General features: G+C 46.8%; 1 protein-coding gene across 9 annotated transcripts in view; it reads left to right on the top strand.

The window, feature by feature from the left end:
* The window catches only part of LOC121080342 (mitogen-activated protein kinase 4-like), a 54,888-nt gene that overhangs the window by 20,038 nt on the left and 13,657 nt on the right, over window positions 1-21,193 (top strand). For 3 of the 9 annotated variants that reach the window (XM_040578286.1, XM_040578290.1, XM_040578285.1), the window contains exons 2-4: window positions 9,658-9,980; window positions 10,373-11,066; window positions 20,509-20,653. In XM_040578286.1, coding sequence (XP_040434220.1) covers window positions 10,521-11,066; window positions 20,509-20,653 — 691 coding nt within the window. In that variant the 5' untranslated portion in view covers window positions 9,658-9,980; window positions 10,373-10,520. Of the gene's footprint in view, window positions 1-9,657; window positions 9,981-10,372; window positions 11,067-15,608; window positions 17,061-18,813; window positions 19,031-20,508; window positions 20,654-21,193 lie in introns of those variants that run through there. The other 6 variants (XM_040578292.1, XM_040578289.1, XM_040578287.1 and 3 more) reach the window with 6 other exon arrangements.

The raw sequence follows: 21,193 nt of genomic DNA, 5'->3' as shown, positions 1-21,193 counted from the left end.
CCCTCTAGGTCAGAAATCAGTTTGCAATCTTCTTTAGTATAGTCTGGTTTACCTTCTAGAGATATTTGTCCATCGGGTATTAGCGCACCCTCTACCTTGATTGCTTTTCTGGCTGCCTGTTTTGCTTCCCTGTCCGCCAATTCATTTCCTCTTTCTAATTCTGTGCTCACTTTCTGGTGTGCCTTGATGTGCATAATTGCCACCCTTTCAGGAAGCTGGACCGCATTTAGGAGTTTCAAAATTTCTTCCGCATGTTTGATGATTTTTCCTTGGGCGTTTAACAGTCCCCTTTCTTTCCATATTGCTCCATGAGCATGTACCACTCCAAAGGCATATTTAGAATCAGTCCAAATATTTATAGGTTTTCCCTGAGCTCTCTCCAGAGCTCGAGTAAGGGCTATGATTTCAGCCTTCTGTGCCGAAGTGTCAGCTGGTAGCGGTCCCGATTCTATCACTTCTTCAGAGGTTGTAACAGCATATCCGGAATGTCGCTTTCCATTCAGCATATAGCTGCTCCCATCCGTGAACCAATGTTCAGCTCCATTAATAGGAATATCCTTGAGATCTGTCCTACTAGAATAAGTGGCTTCGATTGTTTCTAGACAGTCATGATCGACTGATTCGCCAACATTCCCATTAAGAAATGAGGCCGGATTGACGATGTTTGTAGTCACGATCTCAACATCATCTTGTTCTACCATTATGGCCTGGTATTTTAGGAATCTCTGTGGGGAGAGCCAATGCCCCCCTTTTGTTTCAAGGACTGCAGACACTGTGTGGGATACTAAGACAGTCATTTTCTGGCCCAAGGTAAACTTCCGGGCCTCCTGGATGTTTAGGATGACAGCTGCTACTGCTCTCAGGCAACCAGGCCACCCTTTTGCAGTGGCATCCAGCTGTTTAGAGAAGTATGCCACTGCCTGTCTGTATGGTCCCAAATCTTGTGCCAGTATTCCTAATGCCATTCCCTGTTTCTCATGGGAAAATAGGAAAAATGGCTTACTCACATCAGGAAGTCCTAGTGCTGGTGCCGACATTAAGGCTTTCTTCAGTTCATGGAAAGCTCTGTCTGATTCAGCATCCCACTGAAGATCCTTCTGATTAGCTGCTATCAGGGAATATAATGGTTTAACAAGCAAGCCATAATTACATATCCAAAGCCGGCACCATCCTGTCATTCCCAGAAATGTCTGCAGTTCCTTTACAGTTCGTGGTCGGGGGGCTTGGCATATGGCTTCTTTTCGGGCCTTCCCTAGGACCCGTTGTCCGGCACTGATCTCGTACCCTAGGTATGTGACTTGTTGTAACACCACCTGTGCCTTCTTCTTAGAAACCCGATATCCTTGTAGTCCCAGAAAGTTCAGCAGGCTCACAGTCCAAATAATACAAGATTCTTCGGTTCTGGTTGCAATAAGAAGATCGTCTACATATTGTAACACTTTCCCTTCTCCTGACGGTGGTTCCCATAACTCCAAATCCTTTGCTAATTGGTTTCCAAAAATTGTGGGGCTATTTTTAAACCCTTGTGGCAACACCGTCCATGTGAGCTGGATCTTTTGACCGCTTCTGGGATTTTCCCATTCAAAAGTAAAAATTCTTTGGCTGGCTTCATGGAGAGGGAGGCAAAAGAAGGCATCTTTTAAGTCTAAAACTGAACCAAGCTAGGTCAGGTGTCAGGGTGGTTAGTAAGGTGTAGGGGTTAGCTACTACAGGATACAGATCCTCTGTTATTTTGTTAATGGCCCTTAAGTCTTGAACTATCCTATAAGACCCATCAGGTTTTTTAACTGGGAAGATAGGTGTGTTAAATTCTGACTCACATTCTTTTAGTAGTTTTAATTCTATGAATCGCTCTATGTTTGGACGAATTCCTTCCCTATCTTCCCTTTTCAGTGGGTATTGTTTAATTCTTATCGCACTCTGTCCTTCCTTTAATTTTACTATAACAGGTGATGCATTCTTGGCACGTCCCGGTATGTCAATTGCCCATACTCCGGGATATACCTGATCAATAATTCTGGTATCAATTTCCCTTTTTATAGGAGTACTGGCCAAAGATAGGCTCATAACCTGTATGTATTGATGATCATTTACCTCCAGAGTAACTTCCCCTTTTTAAACGTCTAGATGTTCTAATAAATCTCATCCCAACAAAGATTTTGGTGAATTTGGCATTCTTGTTTGTTTTCTTAGTTTGTACTTTAAAGGTTTCAGGATGTTTTCCTGGTGGCCAGCAGCTCCCACAACTGTAACAAATAATTATTTTTTTACTGAAGTTCAACAAATAAGTTGGGTTTGTATTCACTAAAATTCCACCTCATACCCATTCCCTGCCCTAGAGGGGCCGTTACCGGTCCTGTTGTACTGCAAATGCTGCAGCAATCGGGGTGACATTGTCAGGTCCTTCTGCTCAATCGTCAGCAACAGCAACCCCCTCCTCCCCACCATCAGGAGGATTCGGGGCAGGAGATGCTGTTCCTGCTCTGCAGGTTACACAAGCCTGCCTCTGCAGCAGCACTTCTATTTTAACTCTTTCTTACCCTGAATGCAAATCTGCTCCTTGTTGCTTTAAGTCTGTGTTATTACATATCAGCCTTCGCAGGCAAATAGCAAACACCCTGCCATGCATCCAGCGTGACTCAGCCGCACCTTCGAGGGGGTACGGGGGTTTGTACAAACTCACCCCAATACTTTAACACTTTCACAAGGTCTTTGATTCTCCACACATACACACACCTGCCTCAGGTTTTACATACATCAGTACAAGTTTTATCTTACAACGTGTTTCATTCTTGGTTGCTCCACAGAAGGAACCGCTACCTGAGCTTTTAAACACAAAAATTTCAACAAGAACATCTTTCTAGTTTAGGTCTTAGGGTTTTTCCTATCCTTTTCTAGAGCCATAATCAAAGATCAGGTGATGTTAATCCCACACTCTTTCTAGTGCTAGTACCATAGGATCCCGAGGGGGTACTAATCCACAGTCCTTTTGCCACTCGGGTTTGTCCTGGAGGACGAAGAACATGTCTGCATATGATACTTTGTCCCATTTTCCTTCTCTCCTCAGAAACAACATTAATCGCAGGAGAGTGTTATAATCTAACGTTCCTCCCTCCTGAGGCCATTTCGCATCACTCTCCAATTTATACAAAAGCCACCACTGATTACAATATTTAATCAATTTCCTTCTATTTTCGGTACCACCATGTCCTACGATATCACTCCAATGTTTTAATATACAACCCAAGGGCGATTTTTCACAGGGCTTACTCCTTCCATTTCCCATTTTGCAATTTTAATCACTTTTTCTCCGGCCACCTTAGCCACCCAAGGTCGGAAACGCGGATAGAGCTCCTTACTTGTTTTGCACTCAAACGCGCGTCTCAAGCACTCTTGCACTCACACTCAGTCAAAATAATTAAGCTATACACGGAAAATCAAAATGCGCATCTCAATCACACCATTCACACTCTCCGGGCAGCCCGCAGTCACACAAGCAGTATGTTATACGGTACCGTGCACTTATGCACAACTTTTAGGAACACTGACAGTTCACAAAGTATGCATTTCAATGGACAATTGCCAAAAAACAAACAACAAACAAAAAACCACATTTTTCCTGGTCTTAAGCAGAGTGTTAAGTTTTCCGCTATTTGCCACGAATTACCAGAATATTATTATTTTTCAACATACATTTCATAACTCCAAGTTTTGAACATGTAACAAGACAACACACAGAACAAACAAGACACAGAGCGCTATTTCAGTTGTTACATTCTAGGAATTCCCCAATTCTTAAGACAACCTCAAGGAAGTTTTTAGCTTCCCCCCCCCCTTTTTTTTTTTTTTTCCCTTTTTTTTCCTACGCAAGTTTCCCTTTTGCTGTGAGGTCCCTCTTGTTCCCGTGAGATTCCGCCTTATTCCGTCCCGCCCCCCGCTTTCCGTCACGAGGCCTCCGGGCTTTTAGGAATGGCAGTAACCTCGGGTTTGCTCGATCTGCCCTCAAGATCGCTAGCGGCCACCCCTCGGTCAGCAAACCCCCTCCCAAGGTACCTTTCCTCCTGGGGACTACGCTGCGCGCCGGACGTCTCCGTGCGTCTCACCAGCCGCCCCGTTACTAAACATACCGTTTTATCCGCGGATCCAGGGGTTTCTCTTCTGCTCCCGGGGGAACAGCTGAGAAGAGGAGGCTCCTCCGAGGAAATCTCCCGGGGCGCGCCTAGGAGCGTCCGCTCCGCAGCTGGTCCCTCAGCCGAGCAGAAATCCTCCTGCCTGGCTCGCCAAACTGACGTGCGGAATTAGACTCTATAACTCGAAAGTTATAAAGTAGGTATGTTTATTGCGCGCAGATGCACGGGGGATCGCTCCTCCACAAGCGTGCATGCCCGAAGTGACGAACCATCCCACATTTATACAATGAAACAAATGAATATTCAATTAACGCCTATACATATTCGTTACCTAAACCCCGCTTCGTATGTTAATTAGCTTATCAGTCCTGTGCCTGGAATGTGGTGGTCTTGCAGGTTTGTAGGTGATTCATGTTCTTGTGACCATCCCATCTTCTCCAGCAAGGAGACTTAGCACTCCCTCCCTCTAGATAGCATTGGAATGTCTCTCATCTTTTCTCATTCTCTTTTAAATAGCCCCTTTGTTAGAGAAAGAAGGGCAGGCGTCTCCTCAAAACTGTAGTTGTCTCCTCAGAGCTGTGTGCCTATGTGACCAGACACTGCACCCATGACTAGTCACCATACCCACATTCCTTGGGCAGACATATACAATCACAATCGATGTCCATTGTCCCCATTTCACACTATTTCTCCATATCAGTGTAACCACAAATTTTCTTACTTTCTGCTCCTAACCCTCTGTTGTGTTTCAGGACTTGTCGGCTGTATTCTGCTGCAGTTTGCCCTGAAGCTCCCATTGAATTCAGCTTTTCAATTGGATGGCAGATCCTGGCCTCACCAGACTGAAAAACCCCTGGGACTCTGGTTCATCATTCCATGAAAATAGACTATGCTTTCTACTGTCTGCAGCCAAATAGCATCATTGCTGGTTTTATGACCGCTGTTGGTCTCAGCAGCTATTTTCATTAGGCTACTGAAATAATACTTTCATTACAATAGACTTGGAAAACCAGGAAGAGAGGAAAAATTGGGATTGCTGATGGTGCAGCTGGCATCCTGAAATTCCCCCTTGGTTAGCTGTAGTACTGTAGTCGGTGAAAATGCACATTTAAATAGTCAGAGGGTTGTTTCCCTGCTGCAGTTTCCAGGCATCAGCTGCTCATTTAACTTGGGAGCAGCATCCAGGTTGTGTGCACATTTTATTTAATTTCTTTAGTGCTGCTAAGGAAATAACCAGTTAGAAATTATGTCTGATGTAGATAATGGAGAACATTGGAAAAATAACTCCTGTAGCCTCTCAGGGAAGGCTGGTCAGCCTGATTTCTTGAGTTTGCTGTTAGCTTGGCTGGAGGAGGCAGAGATAAGAACAGAGATGGCATTCAGTCCCGTGGGAGCATGCTGTGTCCCTCGGCCACGGTGCATCTCCCTGTATTCACTGGCAGCTTTTCCCTGGATGGCTCAGTGAGAGGGACCCAGCCACAAGAGCGAGGACAGGAGCATGGCTTGCCATCCTCTGGGGCCATCCTTTCAGGAGTGATTCTGCCTTGGCCCCTCTAAGTACAGAAGATGCTGTAGGGTCATCACTCAGTCAGGGACTGAGACATAGCCAGGAACACCACAAAGGCCAGGGCTTTGCTCATGAGATAAAACAGGGCTCTTTCTTCCCTTTTAGTTTCATGTATTGCATTTTCCCTTTCACTTTTCACTGCTTCTAGAACTGTACTAATTATTAATAATTAAGCTGATGAGGCAAAACTTGTTTTCCTTCAGCGTGGGAGTGTGCACTGCATCCTGTCCAGGCCTACCTGGCCTCAGTGACACCTGTGGAGTGCTAAAAAGCTGAGAAGGGTGGTGAACTCTGGGTGATGGGGCTGAGAGGTAAGATATAGAGATGGATCTCAAACCCAATGTGGCATCTTGTTGAAGCATGTTGGCCCAAGCCCTATTTCACAGAGTTCCTTTTGCCAGTAGGAAATTTTTGCTACATTTGGGGGGGTTTCTTTTCTTCCTCAGACATCCAGGAGACCTGTACAGCAGCTGAGGTCTTCAGTGCAGCCTTAGGAAACTCAGTCACCCCAAGTGGAAAAGTGCTGCGATGAAGAGACAGGCTGTTGCTTGATGCAAGCAAGATGTCGATTTATCGTACACAATCACGAGTATTATATATATTTTCAGAAGCTGCACGCTTTAAACAGATTGGTTCTTTAAGCTAAGCATTACATACTAGGCAATCCCTGATTGGTGGTTAACTACAAACAAAAGACACTTTAAGTAAGTGTTTACAGTCATCAATTAACAGCAAGGTGTTACCTCTCCTTGGGCCATCCATCCCCCACTCCCCTATCCTCTCTCAGCATGACTCATCCTGTTAATTGTTATCTATTCACACTCCTTGTCTGCCCAGGGTTCGTGACCTACAAGCTCGAGCACATTCCCCTCAGCTAACTGATTGTCACCCGTGGTCCTGATTTCAAGGCCCCCTCCTGCAGAAAACCTCCGGTTTTGCTGCCGCCAGGTGTACCTCTTGCAGCCCCCTGGTTGCACCTCAGGTTCCAAGCTTTCCTCAAACCTTTTCGTGGTCCTCTGACACCCTGCTCCCTTCTTGGGGTATAAGCAATGTGTGCTCCCTTTCCACGACCATGTAGCTGGTTGCAATGCAGGGGTAACCTTCCTGCACAGGTTGATCTTTCCTGCTGCCCTTACAGAGCCTCTGGTTTTATTTACCTTCTTTTTCTCCTTCACTCCTTGTTTCTCATCTTTTTTTTTTTTTTTTTCTTCCCCCCTCTCCTTTGCCTGTAGACCAGGGCATCTGTGGCTGTGCATTGCCCTGCTTCTTAATAGCAAGAACAGCTTTCTCTGTTCAATCCTTGCGTGCAAAAGCCAGCATTAGATAATCATTGGATTGAAGAGAGGCTGTAATTATTTTTGCTTCCAACTACAGGAGCAAGCAGTGTTTGCCAAACTGCTTGGTAACTGCTGGCAGATGCTCTTCGGAGGGTATCCCTCCCTGCTGTCATATGGTCCATACATCTTTGCTTTAACTGTTAACTTGTTCCCTCTTCAAATAGCTGATCTGTGCTGGCGTGAAACATTGCGATTCTCTTCCACTTTTAATGATTGATGGTTGCAAACTGAAACAAAGCTCAGCATTAATATTTTCCCTATCGTTGCTCTGGGTAACTTCTGCTAGAGAACAGGAGCATACTGCCGGCAATGCCTGATGCTTGGGAGTGCAGAGTGAAGGACCAGGCTGTGAACCCACTGCCGGGTTAATGGAGCAGCTCTGGTGATTAAGGGCTCTAACAGAGGTGTTATTCTGGCATGAAGAACGCATTGGGAGCAGATCTATAGTGATTTTGTTTTATCTTCCCCCTCTCTGAGCAGCACTGGGACTGGCTGGTTATCTGGGACATCCCTGTGCAAGGTCAGAGCCCTTGTCATGCAGCTGGCTGGTCCCTGCAGGTCTCCCCAGCTTTAGAAGGACCCGGTGGTGCTCTCAGTGGGTGGCACGGGGCATCGGTCTGCACATGGGTCTTGTGGCAAAGAGGAGGTGCAGCAAAATAATCTGTTGCAGGGGTGTTTGGGAGCAGGACTGGGGCCAGGATCAGGCAGGAGTGGGTGTCCTCGCTCTTCTGAGATTCATAAACATCTGCAGGGAGACATGGTAGGGCGAAAGCTTTGATGAGCTGATCATCTTGAAAAAAGAAAAGCCCAGCCGTTTCCTAATGCTTCATGCCTTTTGTTCAATTCTGTTTCTAAATGAAGTAATTGCAGCTGAAAAATTGCAGTGGTTATCTGGAAAACTTGAAGTGCTTTGAGGGCTTTGAACTGTCTTTTCCCACCTGGAACATCTGTGAGAGGTCATCCCTTGCCCATGGTCACCCCTGCATGGTACTGGAAAATGATATTTTGTCAGGAAAATCCCCAAAATATTGGGATCCTCTGGCTAAATCTGCATCCTCATCCCCAGCAGACATTAGTATTTGCCCGTTATGCCATTGCCAGCAGTTGTTTGAGGGGTCTGCCATGGTGCCAGCAGGTTCCTCTGCTGCTTTTTTTTTCTTTAAAAGCCAGTGCACCTTGATAAGAGATTCTCCCATCGCTCAGGGGAGCATGTGTTAGCACAGCCAAAACACAGAGAGGCTTTGAAGTATGGAGTTAGGCTCCTGAGACACCACAACTTGCTGCTGTTGCTCACCCTCCTTGTGTTGGGTCCACATTTGTTTGTTCCAGCTTAATGGCAAGGGTGTCATTAAGTCTTTTCATATTAATAGGGAGTGAAAAATCCACAACTTAAATGTTGTATTATTCATCTCTGTATATTTATCTGTTCAGCTGTACTTTCAAAGAATACCATAGGACCCTAGATCTGTCTTGTGTATGTACCTTGTTTGCACGGAGGAGTTGTTGGGTCTGTGAAACTGTGACCTCCTGGAGGAGAAGAGCAAAGCTGGGAGGCTGCAGGCTGGCTCACGCCTCTGCAGAGAGTAGCTGCTAAACTTGGACAGATGGGGGAAGTGTTTTTGCAGCGGCTGGCTGGCAAGCGCATCCTTACGAAGGACACAGTGAGAGATGAAGTCAGCTCCTGTTTTCTCACCAGGTCATCCCACCCCTGTGTTCATCACCGGCAAAGTTGATGGAGAAGCAGGGAGCCAGCTGCTCGAGCCGAGCGGCTCTTGGCAGAGCAGGGAGCCTGAGCTGCGGTTGCAGGCACTGCTGATGGATGGCAAATCCCTGCAGCTAATGACACATCTTCCTCTGTCTTAATGCGGATGCTCTCCTCCTTCCTCCCCCAGCACACCAGAGGAGAAACAAGCTGTGTCATTAGCTGCTTGTGCACCCCAGGCTGAACAACGCTGGAACATCTCTTTATAAATGCACTAAAATGGTGTGGTTTGCTGCATGAGGGAAGGGCTTGGCAGCTCCCTGCAACCACAAGCACAGAGCCAGCGGCATTCCCAGGCTTCTGCCAGGGTTTGCTGTGGGACCCCAAATTTGGGGGGTGTCCCACCCTCGCAGTCAGTTTTTAAAGGCTCTTTGCAAAACCAGCTAGGGTGGCACAGACTTGTTTGCTTGAGCAATTTTGCTTGTTGTAAACTGAAAAAGTCTGTGGCCCCTCCCTGCTCTCAGCTGCTCGGCAGGGAGGGTTTATACGCTTGCAGGCTGCTACCGTGCTTTCCTTGCGATGCAGTTTAAATGCAGTCGGAGACACAGCATGCCGTTCAACCTTTGCAAATCACTCCATAACATTTTCGGCCAGATTAAAATTGAAAAAAGAAAAAGAAAAAAACCCCAACAAAAAACATCAAAGGGGAAGGGAAAAGTTAGTTTTCTGTGTATTAGAAATTTAAAAGGAAAAATGAACTATCTGAAAAACGCTGGTAACGATGCATGCTTTTGGAGGGGATAACTAATGAGTCTTCGAAAGGTCACAGTTTTGCTCGTGGTTAACCTTCAGCAAGCCATTAGATAGGCAAGGCATAGGCAGCGCTGGTATCAAATGGATCCATCTCCTCTTTTCTTCCAGGAGTGGGGCTGAGACCTGCTGAGGGATGAATGGACTGCCCAGCGCAGGGAACTCCTCCGGCAAGCTGTAAAGATCAGATGGTGCTTGGCTTTGTCAGCAAAAGACGTACAAGGGGAAGGTGTTGGAACTGCAGATGTGGAAACTTGCTGTGCTGAATGCAGCCAATAAAGTGAGTTTTGGTCTGCAAAACATTTGCTGCCATCTAGATTTCTATCTGTTGATGGGGAAGATGGGGTCTGCCCCTACTGAAAAGGCAGCGACGAGAAGGGCAAAGCTTTGCTGACCGTTGGGGAGCCTGGCCAGTGCCTGGATGCGCTTCACTGGTGAGGAAAACGCTCTCAAAACTTGTGGGCAGGGAGGGTTTGGGGCAGTGGAGGGGCCATGGGGCTGCTCTGGGCTCTGCCTCATGGCAGGGCTGGCCAGCTGCCCTGGCACTGAGATGCCGGGGATGTGGGGGACACCAGCCCTGTGCTTCAGCACTGTCTCAGGGACATTGGAGAAGGAAAACAAGTGGCTGAAAAATGTAGCAGTGCTGATTTTTTCATCTCAAGAAAAATAACCTTTCTGTTTTGCTAGAGATCTCTGGGCTGTGTTTATCCACGCTGCTTGGAAAGTCTTTTCTACCCCTTGATTTCTCACCCAGTTTAAAATGTTTTATTTGTGTGTGTGTGTGTGCTCGCATCTATTTTCACTGTGTCTGCGTGTCATCTTGAAGCAATGGGCTCAGAGCAAGCCCCCCCATGCATCTGTAAGTAATAATGAGGTGCTTGATTTCAAACCACATTTGTAATCTGGAAGCCCTTCAACTATCCCAGCTTTTCAAGTGACAAAGGAGAAAAAGCCGAAAGAGGACAGACCCCGTGATGGCAGAGAAGTGCGACTGTATTGCCAGCATGTACGGGTACGACCTGGGCTATCGCTTCATTAATTTTCGCCCCCTGGGCTTTGGAGCCAACGGGCTAGTGCTGTCTGCCCTTGACAGCAAGAGCTGCCACAAAGTGGCAGTGAAGAAGATCACCATTGGCGACACACGGAGCATGAAGCACGCTTTCCGGGAGATCAAAATCATCCGCCGCCTGGACCATGATAACATCGTGAAGGTGTACGAGGTGTTGGGGCCAAAGGGCACCAACCTGCGTGGGGATTTTTTCAAGTTTAATATGGTGTACATCGTCCAGGAGTACATGGAGACAGACCTGGCGCGGCTGCTGGAGCAGGGGAAGCTTGCCGAGGAGCATGCCAAGCTCTTCATGTACCAGCTGCTGCGGGGGCTGAAGTACATCCACTCGGCCAACGTCCTTCACCGTGACCTCAAGCCGGCCAATATTTTCATCAGCACGGAGGACTTGGTGCTGAAGATTGGTGACTTTGGGCTGGCCAGAATCGTGGATCAGCATTACTCGCACAAGGTAGGCAGTGCCAAATTGCCAAGGCCAGTGCTGTCACAGCTAATATACATGTACTTATATGTATTTTATTCCATCCTAGCAATGTACTGTGGTGAGGCATGCATTTGCTTGCTGCTTTACTTAAATGACTAAAATCTGTGTTTCTCGCTTTGCTGCTTTTATAAATCATGAGCTGTTGTTCATCTCTGCAGTGGAAGCATGTGGAAGAAGTACCTGGCTTGTCCACAGCCACTCTGCTTGTCTTTGTCCTTGCTTCTATGCCCACCCACTTCTTAAAAACTCAGCTCTGTCTGAATTACACTTATTTAATTGTAGGGAAAGAGGGATGGTTCTTTGAGATACTTTCATATTCTTTCATTTGAGGTCAAGATCCAAATAACATATAAAATTATTTTGCTTTTTGGTACTTACATACTGTATTATAATGCAATAATAATTGTGGGTGGCCGGGTGCAGCCCAGGGCAGCCTGGTGTGTCCTACTGCTGCCCTGCTTGGGGCAGGGGATACCCAGAGCCCTCCAGGCCCCCCCAGCCTGGGCATCCCTTGTGATCCCATCTGTTGGTCCATGCACACCTTCTTGCAGAGTTCTGGCTGGGATGGAGGAGGAGGGAAAGGAGGAATGAAAGAAAATGCAGGAAAACAAATACCTGTCCTTGAGTAAGGAAAATCCATCCCCTCCTTGGGGAATCTTTGGGACTGACTCAGTTTTCATCTCCTGCTGCTGTCATCAGCTCCTCTCTGTCTGCCCAAGGAGGGCTGAAGCTGTCCTGAAGTGGCACTTTCTAACAAGGAATTAGTGAGCCACAGGCTATAGGCTCCTCCACAAAAGGTTGCATTCCCCAGCAGCTGCCAAACCCTTAAAAATATTTTATGGTACTGAAAATGGTTTTATACTCAGGCAAAAATTCAGCTATTAAAGGAACCGTGGTTTTCCTCTTAAATGTAATTCAGCATGGCAGTCTCTTGCAGTGAAACCTAACTGGTGGGGTAGCCCTGGATATGTTGTTCTCTCTCAGGACAGGGGGCTGGGGAGGGACAAAGCATCCCACAGCCACTGCAGCCATGCTGCCCCCAGGCTCTCCCTTGCCCTCAAGAAAGGGAGGTTGGAGCTGGGAGAAGCTTGCAGTGGCTTCGTTGGCAGAGCAGCTCTAAGTGGGAGCAGTGGCTGTGCTGACAGCAGGCAGGCAGTGTGGGAGGGAGGGAGGCAAGGAAAATGGGTGAAAGTCTCTGTAACATGCAGTCCTGATGCTAATGGATTCTGAAGGGAGTTGCAGATGTTTAATGCAGGTTGCTATCTGGGCTGGAGCTTTTGAGCAGTGGAGGAACATGGTGGAGGCTTCATCAACTCGCAGATCCATGAGGTCCTGGGAAAAAGCAAAGTATCACATGGTCTGTGCCAGTAGATGTGATGCAGTCTGCAGCCAGTTTTTGGTTAAAGTTACCATTTGATATTGTAAGATAAGATAAAATCTATTTTCTTGAGCTGGATGTTTTTGTGGATGAGTGTCCCCCATGGACCCACTGTTGCACGTGTGCTGAGGTTTAAATGTGCTTTGCATTTACTCATGGGTTTCTGCCCAGCGCAGCTCTGATTTGGGCACTGTTGCTTTGTGCAGGGAAGATGGCAAAAAGGTGATCTCATGAACCTGAAGCTGAGCCTTGATCTATTCTGGGTCTGGGGTTTGGGGAGAAACAGAGCCTGGGGAAAAGGAAGAAGGTTGCAAGGGACATCAGGGAGTGTGTGGGGTCCTTGTCACTGCTGTCTGCCCATCCTGTGCTCCCTTTCTCACTAGTTATTTATTACACAGCTCAGGAAGAGGCTCCTGGCTTTTTAAGTGTGTGGGTTTGGGTTGTTTTTGTTTTTTAAAGTCAAGTACATTCAGACACTTTTCCCAAGGGAGGGTAACTCCCGGAGAAAACCCCTGCAAACAAAGCAGCACTACGTGAACTCAGAATGTCACTGATTTAAGGAGCATCATCTTGTCAGAGGCTGCAGGATCAGGGTAGGAGTTGTCTGTCCATGTCTGCTGCAGAATTACTGTTATTTCTAAGCAATTCTTCATTGCCCTAATACCAGCCAGTACAGTGGGAAAGAGCTGACAAAGGCTGTAGCTTTGTGGTGGGACGTAACTTTGCAAGATGCTGTTGCTTGAGCATCCTCAGATTCTTCCCAGGGGTGGGAGGCTGGAGCATCAGTGCAAAAAAACCCAGCAGATCCCCACTGTGCAGAGACCTGGGTACTGCTCCCGAGCAGAGCTGAAAATAGCAGCTGTGGTGAGCATCCAGCACCACCAATAATATCAGTTATTTGTAAATTCTGGTGATGGGGAAGACTGCTGAAGCTGGGTGATGGGCACTGCAAAGGCAGAGGTACAACAGGAGGGCTTGGATGGTTCTTGTGTCAGTCCTGCTTTTGATTGTCAGCTCTTCTCAGATGACTCAGAAAAATCAATTCCTTTCTGTATTTCTCTTTCAACCTTCACTTTCCTCAAGGGCTCATACAGATTTATAAGCTCCTTGCCCTGTGCTCTGAAGCTGCGGAGCCTCTACCCTGCTGCCGACCAGCACTGAGCAGAACAGGGATCCTTATACCCTGAATTTTGGTGTAGAGCTGCCCAAAAGCAGATGAAATCCTGCTCCCTGGGTAATTAATTGCTGAAATCACCCAGACATCCAAATCTCTGAAGGCAGTGCAGAGCTACATCTCTAGCATAATGTTTTCTTGCAAGCCTTTGCAGTGAGGAAGGGTTGTCTTATATGCTTAGATTTTTTTCCCTTAAGATGTTTTGTATGTGGAATATGCTTAGTCTGATGGCTGGGTTCTGCTAACACAAAAAATTGAGGTTGTGTGTTGTTGTTCATCTAAAAGGTCACAGCTTTTCTGACCCGATGTTTCTCAAATCCCAAACCATCCTGCTGAGTGTTAAAATGACAAATAATAACTGCGGTAGATGGTGAGCAGGGTTTTAAACACAGTCTAGAAATACATGTGCCACCTAAATAATTGCCCTTACTTGGCAACGTGTCTTGTTGACATGGCTTGCAGCGGGCAACCATTTAATTAAGATAATTTGATGGGAAAAGGAGAGATCTCCAATTCTGGGAGATGCCCTGGGACTATAGCAGGGTGCTGGCCTTTACCAGCTTTGAAGCAGAGCAGCTTCTCCTGAGTTTCTCCCACCATTTGGCTGGTGTTTGCTGCTCAGATCCATTTCTCCATGTGGTAAGCACAGCATGGGGGCATCTGTTTGTTTGAAACTTCCCTGTAACAAACGAGATGAATTTCAAGCTGCCGAGGTCATATCCAGATCTGGGTCCACACCTTCACCAGCTACTTAGACCTGATAGCTTAAGTTTTAGCCCTGTATTAGATAAACACGATTCTAAGCTCCCTGGGTGCTCACATGCTTGCAAACATATCCTTAGGACACAGAATATCAGGTCTAGCATTTCCTTTGGGAGATGTGCATCCCCCTTTCTCTGTCACCCTGTCTCTTCCTCGATGCTCTCACCATCCAGCCATGCAGGCTTCTTTCTCTTCCTTCTTACTACTCTTTATCCCCAGGAGTTTGCTAATCCTGCTGTTTATCCCTCTAGAACATCTCCACATTAATTCCTTTTTCTTGGGTCGCTGCTGTTTGTGGTCTGAATGCTTTGCCGTGTGGCTTGGTACCAAAATGGTGAGTGGAACAGTGTTGGAGATGAAGATAAGAGGCAGCTCTGACCTCCATGAGGTCCTTATCCTTATGCAAAACAGTCAAAGCCAAGTGCTTTCTTTCTCCTAAACCACCTCCTTACTGAGTGCAAGCCTCTTGCCTTCGCCATTGGAGCACTCTGCAATGCCCCCTCCATCTGCAGCCTCATGGTCCTACCTGCCCTGCACCTCGCTGCCTTCCTGCCATGGTCCAGTCCCTGCCATGGTCCAGTCCCTGCCTGCATTTCTTCAGAGGCTGCCTGGGTGTGTTTAGCTGCCCATCTATCTGTCCATTGCCACTCTTATTCCCTAATAAGTATCTTTGTCTGCAGATGAGAGTACCCTATGTGATCTGCCCCAAGTTTGGAGGAGAAAGGGGTGTAAAAGTGAGATGTTGCCCTCCCTTGAGCATCCTCAGCTTGTGGTGGGCAGGAGAGATGGGAAAGCAGGGAGACAGCAAAGTCAAGCATTAAAAATTAGAATAAACACCAATGAATGTCTAGATTTAAAAATAATAAGCATTTTGGAGGGCAGACTGAGCCCTGGCCATATCTGCCATGTGGTGTGTTGCCTGGTGCTGGTCAGAGAGGAGCCGTTGGGTTGGGTGGTCCTGTCTGTTGTCTTCTCCAGAAATGTCTGCCATATGGGGACATGGAGGCTTCCTGAATCTCTTTGCTTGAGTGATGAGACAGCAAAGTGGGACACTCCTTAGCCTGCCCATGTTGTACAAGATAGTCAAGTTTTTTCTACTGGTGGCTCTGCCTGGTGCCCCAAAACACTTGGGGGCATCTGCATGGGCATGCCAGGGGACCTTCTCTCTCTTTGTCTGTCAGAGTAAATTGGCAGAAGTTCCATGCTAAGGAGGGTGCAGCAGCCCTTTTAGGGAGAGATTTCGTGGTAAATAGTTTCCAGAACATCTTCAAATCTTTTAAGTCCTCCCTTTGTTTTATCCTTGCTGACCAGCGCAAACATAACAGCCTCCACTTCATCCAGTAAAATAGTAAAATTCCCAGGTCTGTCATCATGAGGAGGTCTTCAAAGGAGGTGAGGGTGTGGGATGTTGCTCCGTACTTGCCCTGGAAGGGACCACCCTCCATGTTCAGCCCTTGGGCAGCTGCCCGTGGCCCCATGCAGCCAGCACTGAGCCTCCCCACTGTGACCCTGACTGTTATTCTCCTTTTCTATCCTCTGATGAAGCACGTAATAGTCTGTGGTACTGAAATAAATGCACTCTGTCATCCCCAAACGATGAGAACACACGTCACATTGCTGGAGCCATGCACAATGGTGGTTTCATTATTTTATTATGGAGCAATGTTCCTGCAAACTGCATCTTTCTCAGCCCCTCCTAGAACTGCCCTACCTGCCTTTTAAAAAATAAGGTTAAAAAACATGTTGTGAAGAGGCAGCAACCTGCTGCTGCACCAGGATTATTCCAAAAGCTTGGGATTGTTGCTGTTTTGAATCTCCCCCTTGGCACTGCAGCTGTCTGCACCAGGAGCTGACCCCGCTTCTGCAGGTGCAGCACCAGAAATCCTGTTCATGGCTGTAGATAGAGGTGGCTGTGGCTGGGTCCTGCTGAATTTCTAGTTTGTGGGTGCCTGGTCTGCACCTCTGTGGCTTTTTGTGTGCAGGAAAATGGATTTTGGTGTGAAATACTCTTAGGAGAAGCTTTGGGCTGCAGCATTTGGGGCTGTTTGGTTTGCAGTGGGTGGGATCCTGAATTTCAGTGTCTACCTCGAGCAGACCTGCCCTTGGTTCCTCCAGCTCCAAGAAGGTGCTCTGGGTTGGACATCGGTTGTTTTGGAGCACTGGCAGATCTTGCGCTCCCCATGCGCTGCCGTGCCATGCTAGCTTCCCTCTGCGCATTTGGGATGCAGGTGGTCCAATGTGACACCGGGATGCAGCAGCACCCACCCAAAATTATGTCTCCTTCTGGTGCTACAAGCAAATCACAAAACCCATGTTGTGTAAAAATTAGAAAAAGCATTTATTTTTCTTTGCTTTTCAGTTTCCTTGCTGTGCTGTTTGGTACAACCTGATGCTTATCCTACCTATAGTGAATTCATCACCTTTATAGATTGCCTGAGCTGTTCCTGCACATGCCAAAGGAGCAGAGGAGAAGCAGGAAAATGATACTTGAAAATTGCAAAAAAAAAATTGCGTGGGAGGAGTTGAGAGCAAGCCTGGGGCTTGAAACTACTGGTTTTAATTAACTCAGTTATATTGGATTTTAAAGAGATCCTGGTGGTTCTTCAGAAAGGGCTGTGCTGAATCTACAGAATATTGTCATGAAGAGGTATGTTCCATCTTAATTACAACTAATTAATATGCTTCTGCTCTTGGTCTTTCTATCTGGTTGAATCTACATAAATGGTGAAATTCTTGTGCTAAAGCTAATGCCTTGTATGGCTGAAAGTGCTCAGGCTCTCCATCCTGGCATGGCTGCTGCCCTCACGTAAGTCTTGGAACCATAAGCCCATACCTAACCCAGGTTTAGGTGGATCCTTACCCAAGCATCTTGCAGCTGTGCTGGCAACTGCATAATCCCATCTCCCAAAGCTCTGGTGATATTTCTCTATAGGACTTGATAGTCTGTCCACAGGACTGTAATTACTCCCTGCAGGTGGTAGGACAGGAACTTATATATCTAATAAAAATAAAGATCTAGTCCATGTTTTTAGCCACTGTGGAGGCAGAGCAGACATAGGCATTGGGGCTGTCTAAGCCGATCATGACTGGGGTGCTGTGCTGCCCAAGCCACTCCCACCAGAGGAACTTGGGCCAGGTTGGAAAAGTCTTGATTTTCAAACCTCTCAGCCCTTCTCAGTATTTCCCAACTGAGAAAGAGAAGGGATAACCCAGAGCCCAGCAGCAGAATGCCATGGGAAGCAAGGAGGGGTCCAGCTGTACGGTCCATGAGTAGGTGGGATGGGGAGCAGCTGTAGGTTGCTCCTCTCCATGGGTCCTTCCTGCACTTGGTGGTGGGTGACCCAATGGTCTCAGTTATTCAGCTGATGAAAGCAGGGAGACAACAGTCAAATACGCAGTGATGAGTAACAGACGAGGGAAGCACAATGTGAAGCGCTGCCAATTAATTACCACCTGTAACCTTGCATGGCAGGGGAGGGGTTGAAGATGTGTCCAAAATATTCAGGGAGGTTTTTTGCAAGGAATTTTCTCTGATACATGAGAGACGCCTGTGGAAGAAAAGGTTTGGCTTGTCACAACATATAGATATTTGCAGTATATTGCTCATACATCTTGCATGGTGCGCACACCCCCGAGAACTCAAATCCATCTTGCTGTCAGAGGGGAGAAACATATCAACCAAGTGTTAAATCTGTAAGGAGAGTGTTATTCCTTTGCTGGGAAAGGGAAGAAATTGCTCTAGCCGTGAATTGCCCCGGATCACTATCCCCAAAGTTTATTTTCTTAGGATTTTCCAGTAAATTCCAACATCTCCATTGTTGGGAATAATTCCAGTAGCTGAAAAGTGGCAGTCTGATCGGATAACGCCTGGGGCTTTTGTGCTGCTTCTGATTCGGTAGCATTAGCAAAAAAATAACAGCATTAAATGAAACTTCTAAAACAGCTAATCAGTCTCCATTACAACTTAAGAAGACCAAAATTAAAATATTCTTTTAAAAGCAAACTCTTTATGATTAAAAGCTTGACGGCTTGCACATTTGGAAATTGGAAAAAAACTGCATTGGGGAAGAGGAGCATTATAAACCTTGTAGTGTTTGTGGTAGTGCACTGTGCTCGTGTTTAGGCTGAGAGATGTATCCTATAAGATCGTAGGAAATGTTACATAGCATAACTGCATCTGCACTTATATTGCAACTGAAAACAGATTATGAAACTATATCAGTTAGGATGGAATTTTTAACTGAGTTTTTATGTGAACTGTATTCTCGCTGTCGTTGCATTTTGATACTCTCCAAATGCTTCATGGCATTTAAATGCAATTCAATTTTATAATTTCATTTTATTTTGTCTTTTCTACTTCATTTCAATCTTCTTCTGTTAATGCATTATATTTAATATAGAAAATGCCACTTATGAATATTCCAGCATTATCCTGATGAAATAACCATTCATGTCCAACACCGATGTGGCACCCATGCATCCAGAGCTTGGCTGGCGGGTGAAGTGGGGAGCGCTGGGACATCCCTTATGATGCCAACGTTATTTGCAGGATTGAACACATCCCCTTGATTTCAGCAGGAGCTGCTGAGTGCTTGGCACTTTTGTTAAATCTCCCGGGTGAGTTCAGGAACAGAAGGGCTGCGGTCCAAAGAGACGATTGCACTCTGGCTTTGTCCCATGGGGTGCTGCTGAGGGCATCTCCTTTAAAACCAAGTCAAGCATCCCAGATGAACATCCTCACTGTAAGCAAAGTAGGATGGAGGACGAGGACCTGCCCCACACTGCCTGGCTGCTGGAGGCAATGCCAAGGCACCAGCAGCTGGGTGGTGAGGGAGGGAGGCAATTTATTAGGCAAGACTCAGGCTCGGTGCAGAAAAGTCAGGGTTTACTAGCTCTGCATCAGCTAGCTAATCCCCAAAAGGGCATTCCTGCTTATCCCACGGCATCCTATTTTCAAGATTCTTGGCTGGGAACACTTGTGGGGCTGTGTTACCCACTCGGCAATGCTTTGAGACATCTGATGCTCCATGAGGCTTTGCTTCCACATGGTAGTGATGTCCCTCCCTAAATCTGTTTTTCTGCCCGTTCTTTTGTTTTCCTCTTTATTACCATATCTCACATCTCACCCCCGTGAGTCGGTGCGTGGGCTCATCTGCAGTCCCCAGACCAAAGTGGGGCTCAGTGCAGCATCATCCCAAGGATGCAGGCGGGGTGAACTCGCCTGGCTTCTGTGAAAGGTCAGATCCTGCTGAGCAAATCCTCTGGGCACTGCCCACTCAGGAGCCCTGTGTGCTCCCCGTGCCACCTCTGCTCTGGTCTTGCATCCCCCTGCAGTGCTCGCTGTGGGTTTGTGCCCAGCCGGGGCTGACCCACCAGCAGGAGCTCCCACGTGGGCTCCCCTGGGAGCTCCTGCCATTTAAAAATTAATTTTCAGCATCAGTGCTGGGAGTTGGATCCATGGGAATTCAGCAGTATGTAGCTTGCTGTTACCGGCAGTTTAGGTAGCTATGGAGGGACTATAGATACAGGATTAACTAGAGACAGACTCAGCAGAAGATGCAAACTGGTAACTTTTGGAAATCTAAACACTGTGCTTGGGGTACCGAGCTGGGAAAGGCTTCCTTCACACACTGCTGGGTTATAGCTGTGACCCAGCAAAATAATTAAACAATGTGCTTAACTTCCATAATGTCTCAGATGGTGGAACTGGGATTTATATAATAGGTGTAAGTGTTCTAACAGTGACCTGAAATAACTTTTGCAGGTACGATCTGCAAATCTGTGCTATTAAAGCCACCTGTCCTTTTGCAGAAGGTACTTCAATACCATGGTGACAAACAGCAAATAAGTTTTTTGGGAGCAGCAAGTGCTTTGCCTCCTGGAGCACTGAAGTATCTCTGTTTCTAATGGTGTGTCTCGTCTTTGCTTCCTGCAAGATAATACAACCACAGTCTGCCATAAGTGCAGCATGAGCATGGTGGGCAGGTTTCTCTGCAGGGATCTGATGGTGGGACCACAGCGGGCAGTGAGGGCTGAGCAGGGAGGAGTGAAGGAGTTCTGCAAGGTTGCTGACATCTCTCTCTCTGTGCTTTCAGGGTTACCTCTCTGAAGGCTTAGTAACAAAATGGTATTGTTCCCCCCGCCTCCTCCTCTCACCAAACAACTATACCAAAGCCATCGACATGTGGGCAGCCGGCTGCATCCTGGCTGAGATGCTGACAGGAAGGATGCTCTTTGCTGGTAGGTTTCTGGTTCCCATTAATTCATTTGTTTCTTTCCTCCCTCCTTCCTTGCTACCTGATTCTAAGGCTTTCTAGCATGGCAGGGGGAATTCTGGCTGGCCAGGGTCAACGGTGCCCCTGTGCTGAGCCTCACTGGGCAGGGATAGTCTGCTGCTGAAAGCAAAATCCCAAATAAAGAACAATTCTGATGAAATAAGAAAACTTTCTTCTGTTTCTGGGTTTCCAACAGAAAATAAGAGCTTTTTGTTGTGAGAGAGGATTCTAAAATATGTAATAGGGTGGAGTATATGGACAGGAGATAATGTGGCCCTGTCCCAAGAGGTTTGTACTCTATGGTGTGGATCTGAATCATGATTGGTGTCTTCAAAGTATTTCTTTTCTTTGAGGGAAGACATTTGAATGCCACTACCTATTTTCAGCCATTTCCAGAACTGTTCTATAAAGTGGGTATTGGAGTTGTAAAGGTGCAGCGCAAGGAAAAGACGACAAAAAAAGCACTGGCAAGGAGTGCATAATTATCAGTGCAGCATTTGAAGCT

Source organism: Falco naumanni, chromosome W (genome assembly GCF_017639655.2).
Source record: "Falco naumanni isolate bFalNau1 chromosome W, bFalNau1.pat, whole genome shotgun sequence".
In the NCBI taxonomy this organism is placed as follows: Eukaryota; Metazoa; Chordata; class Aves; order Falconiformes; family Falconidae; genus Falco; species Falco naumanni.
Note: the sequence above shows the minus strand (reverse complement) of the source record. Positions and strands in the feature narration are given on the sequence as shown.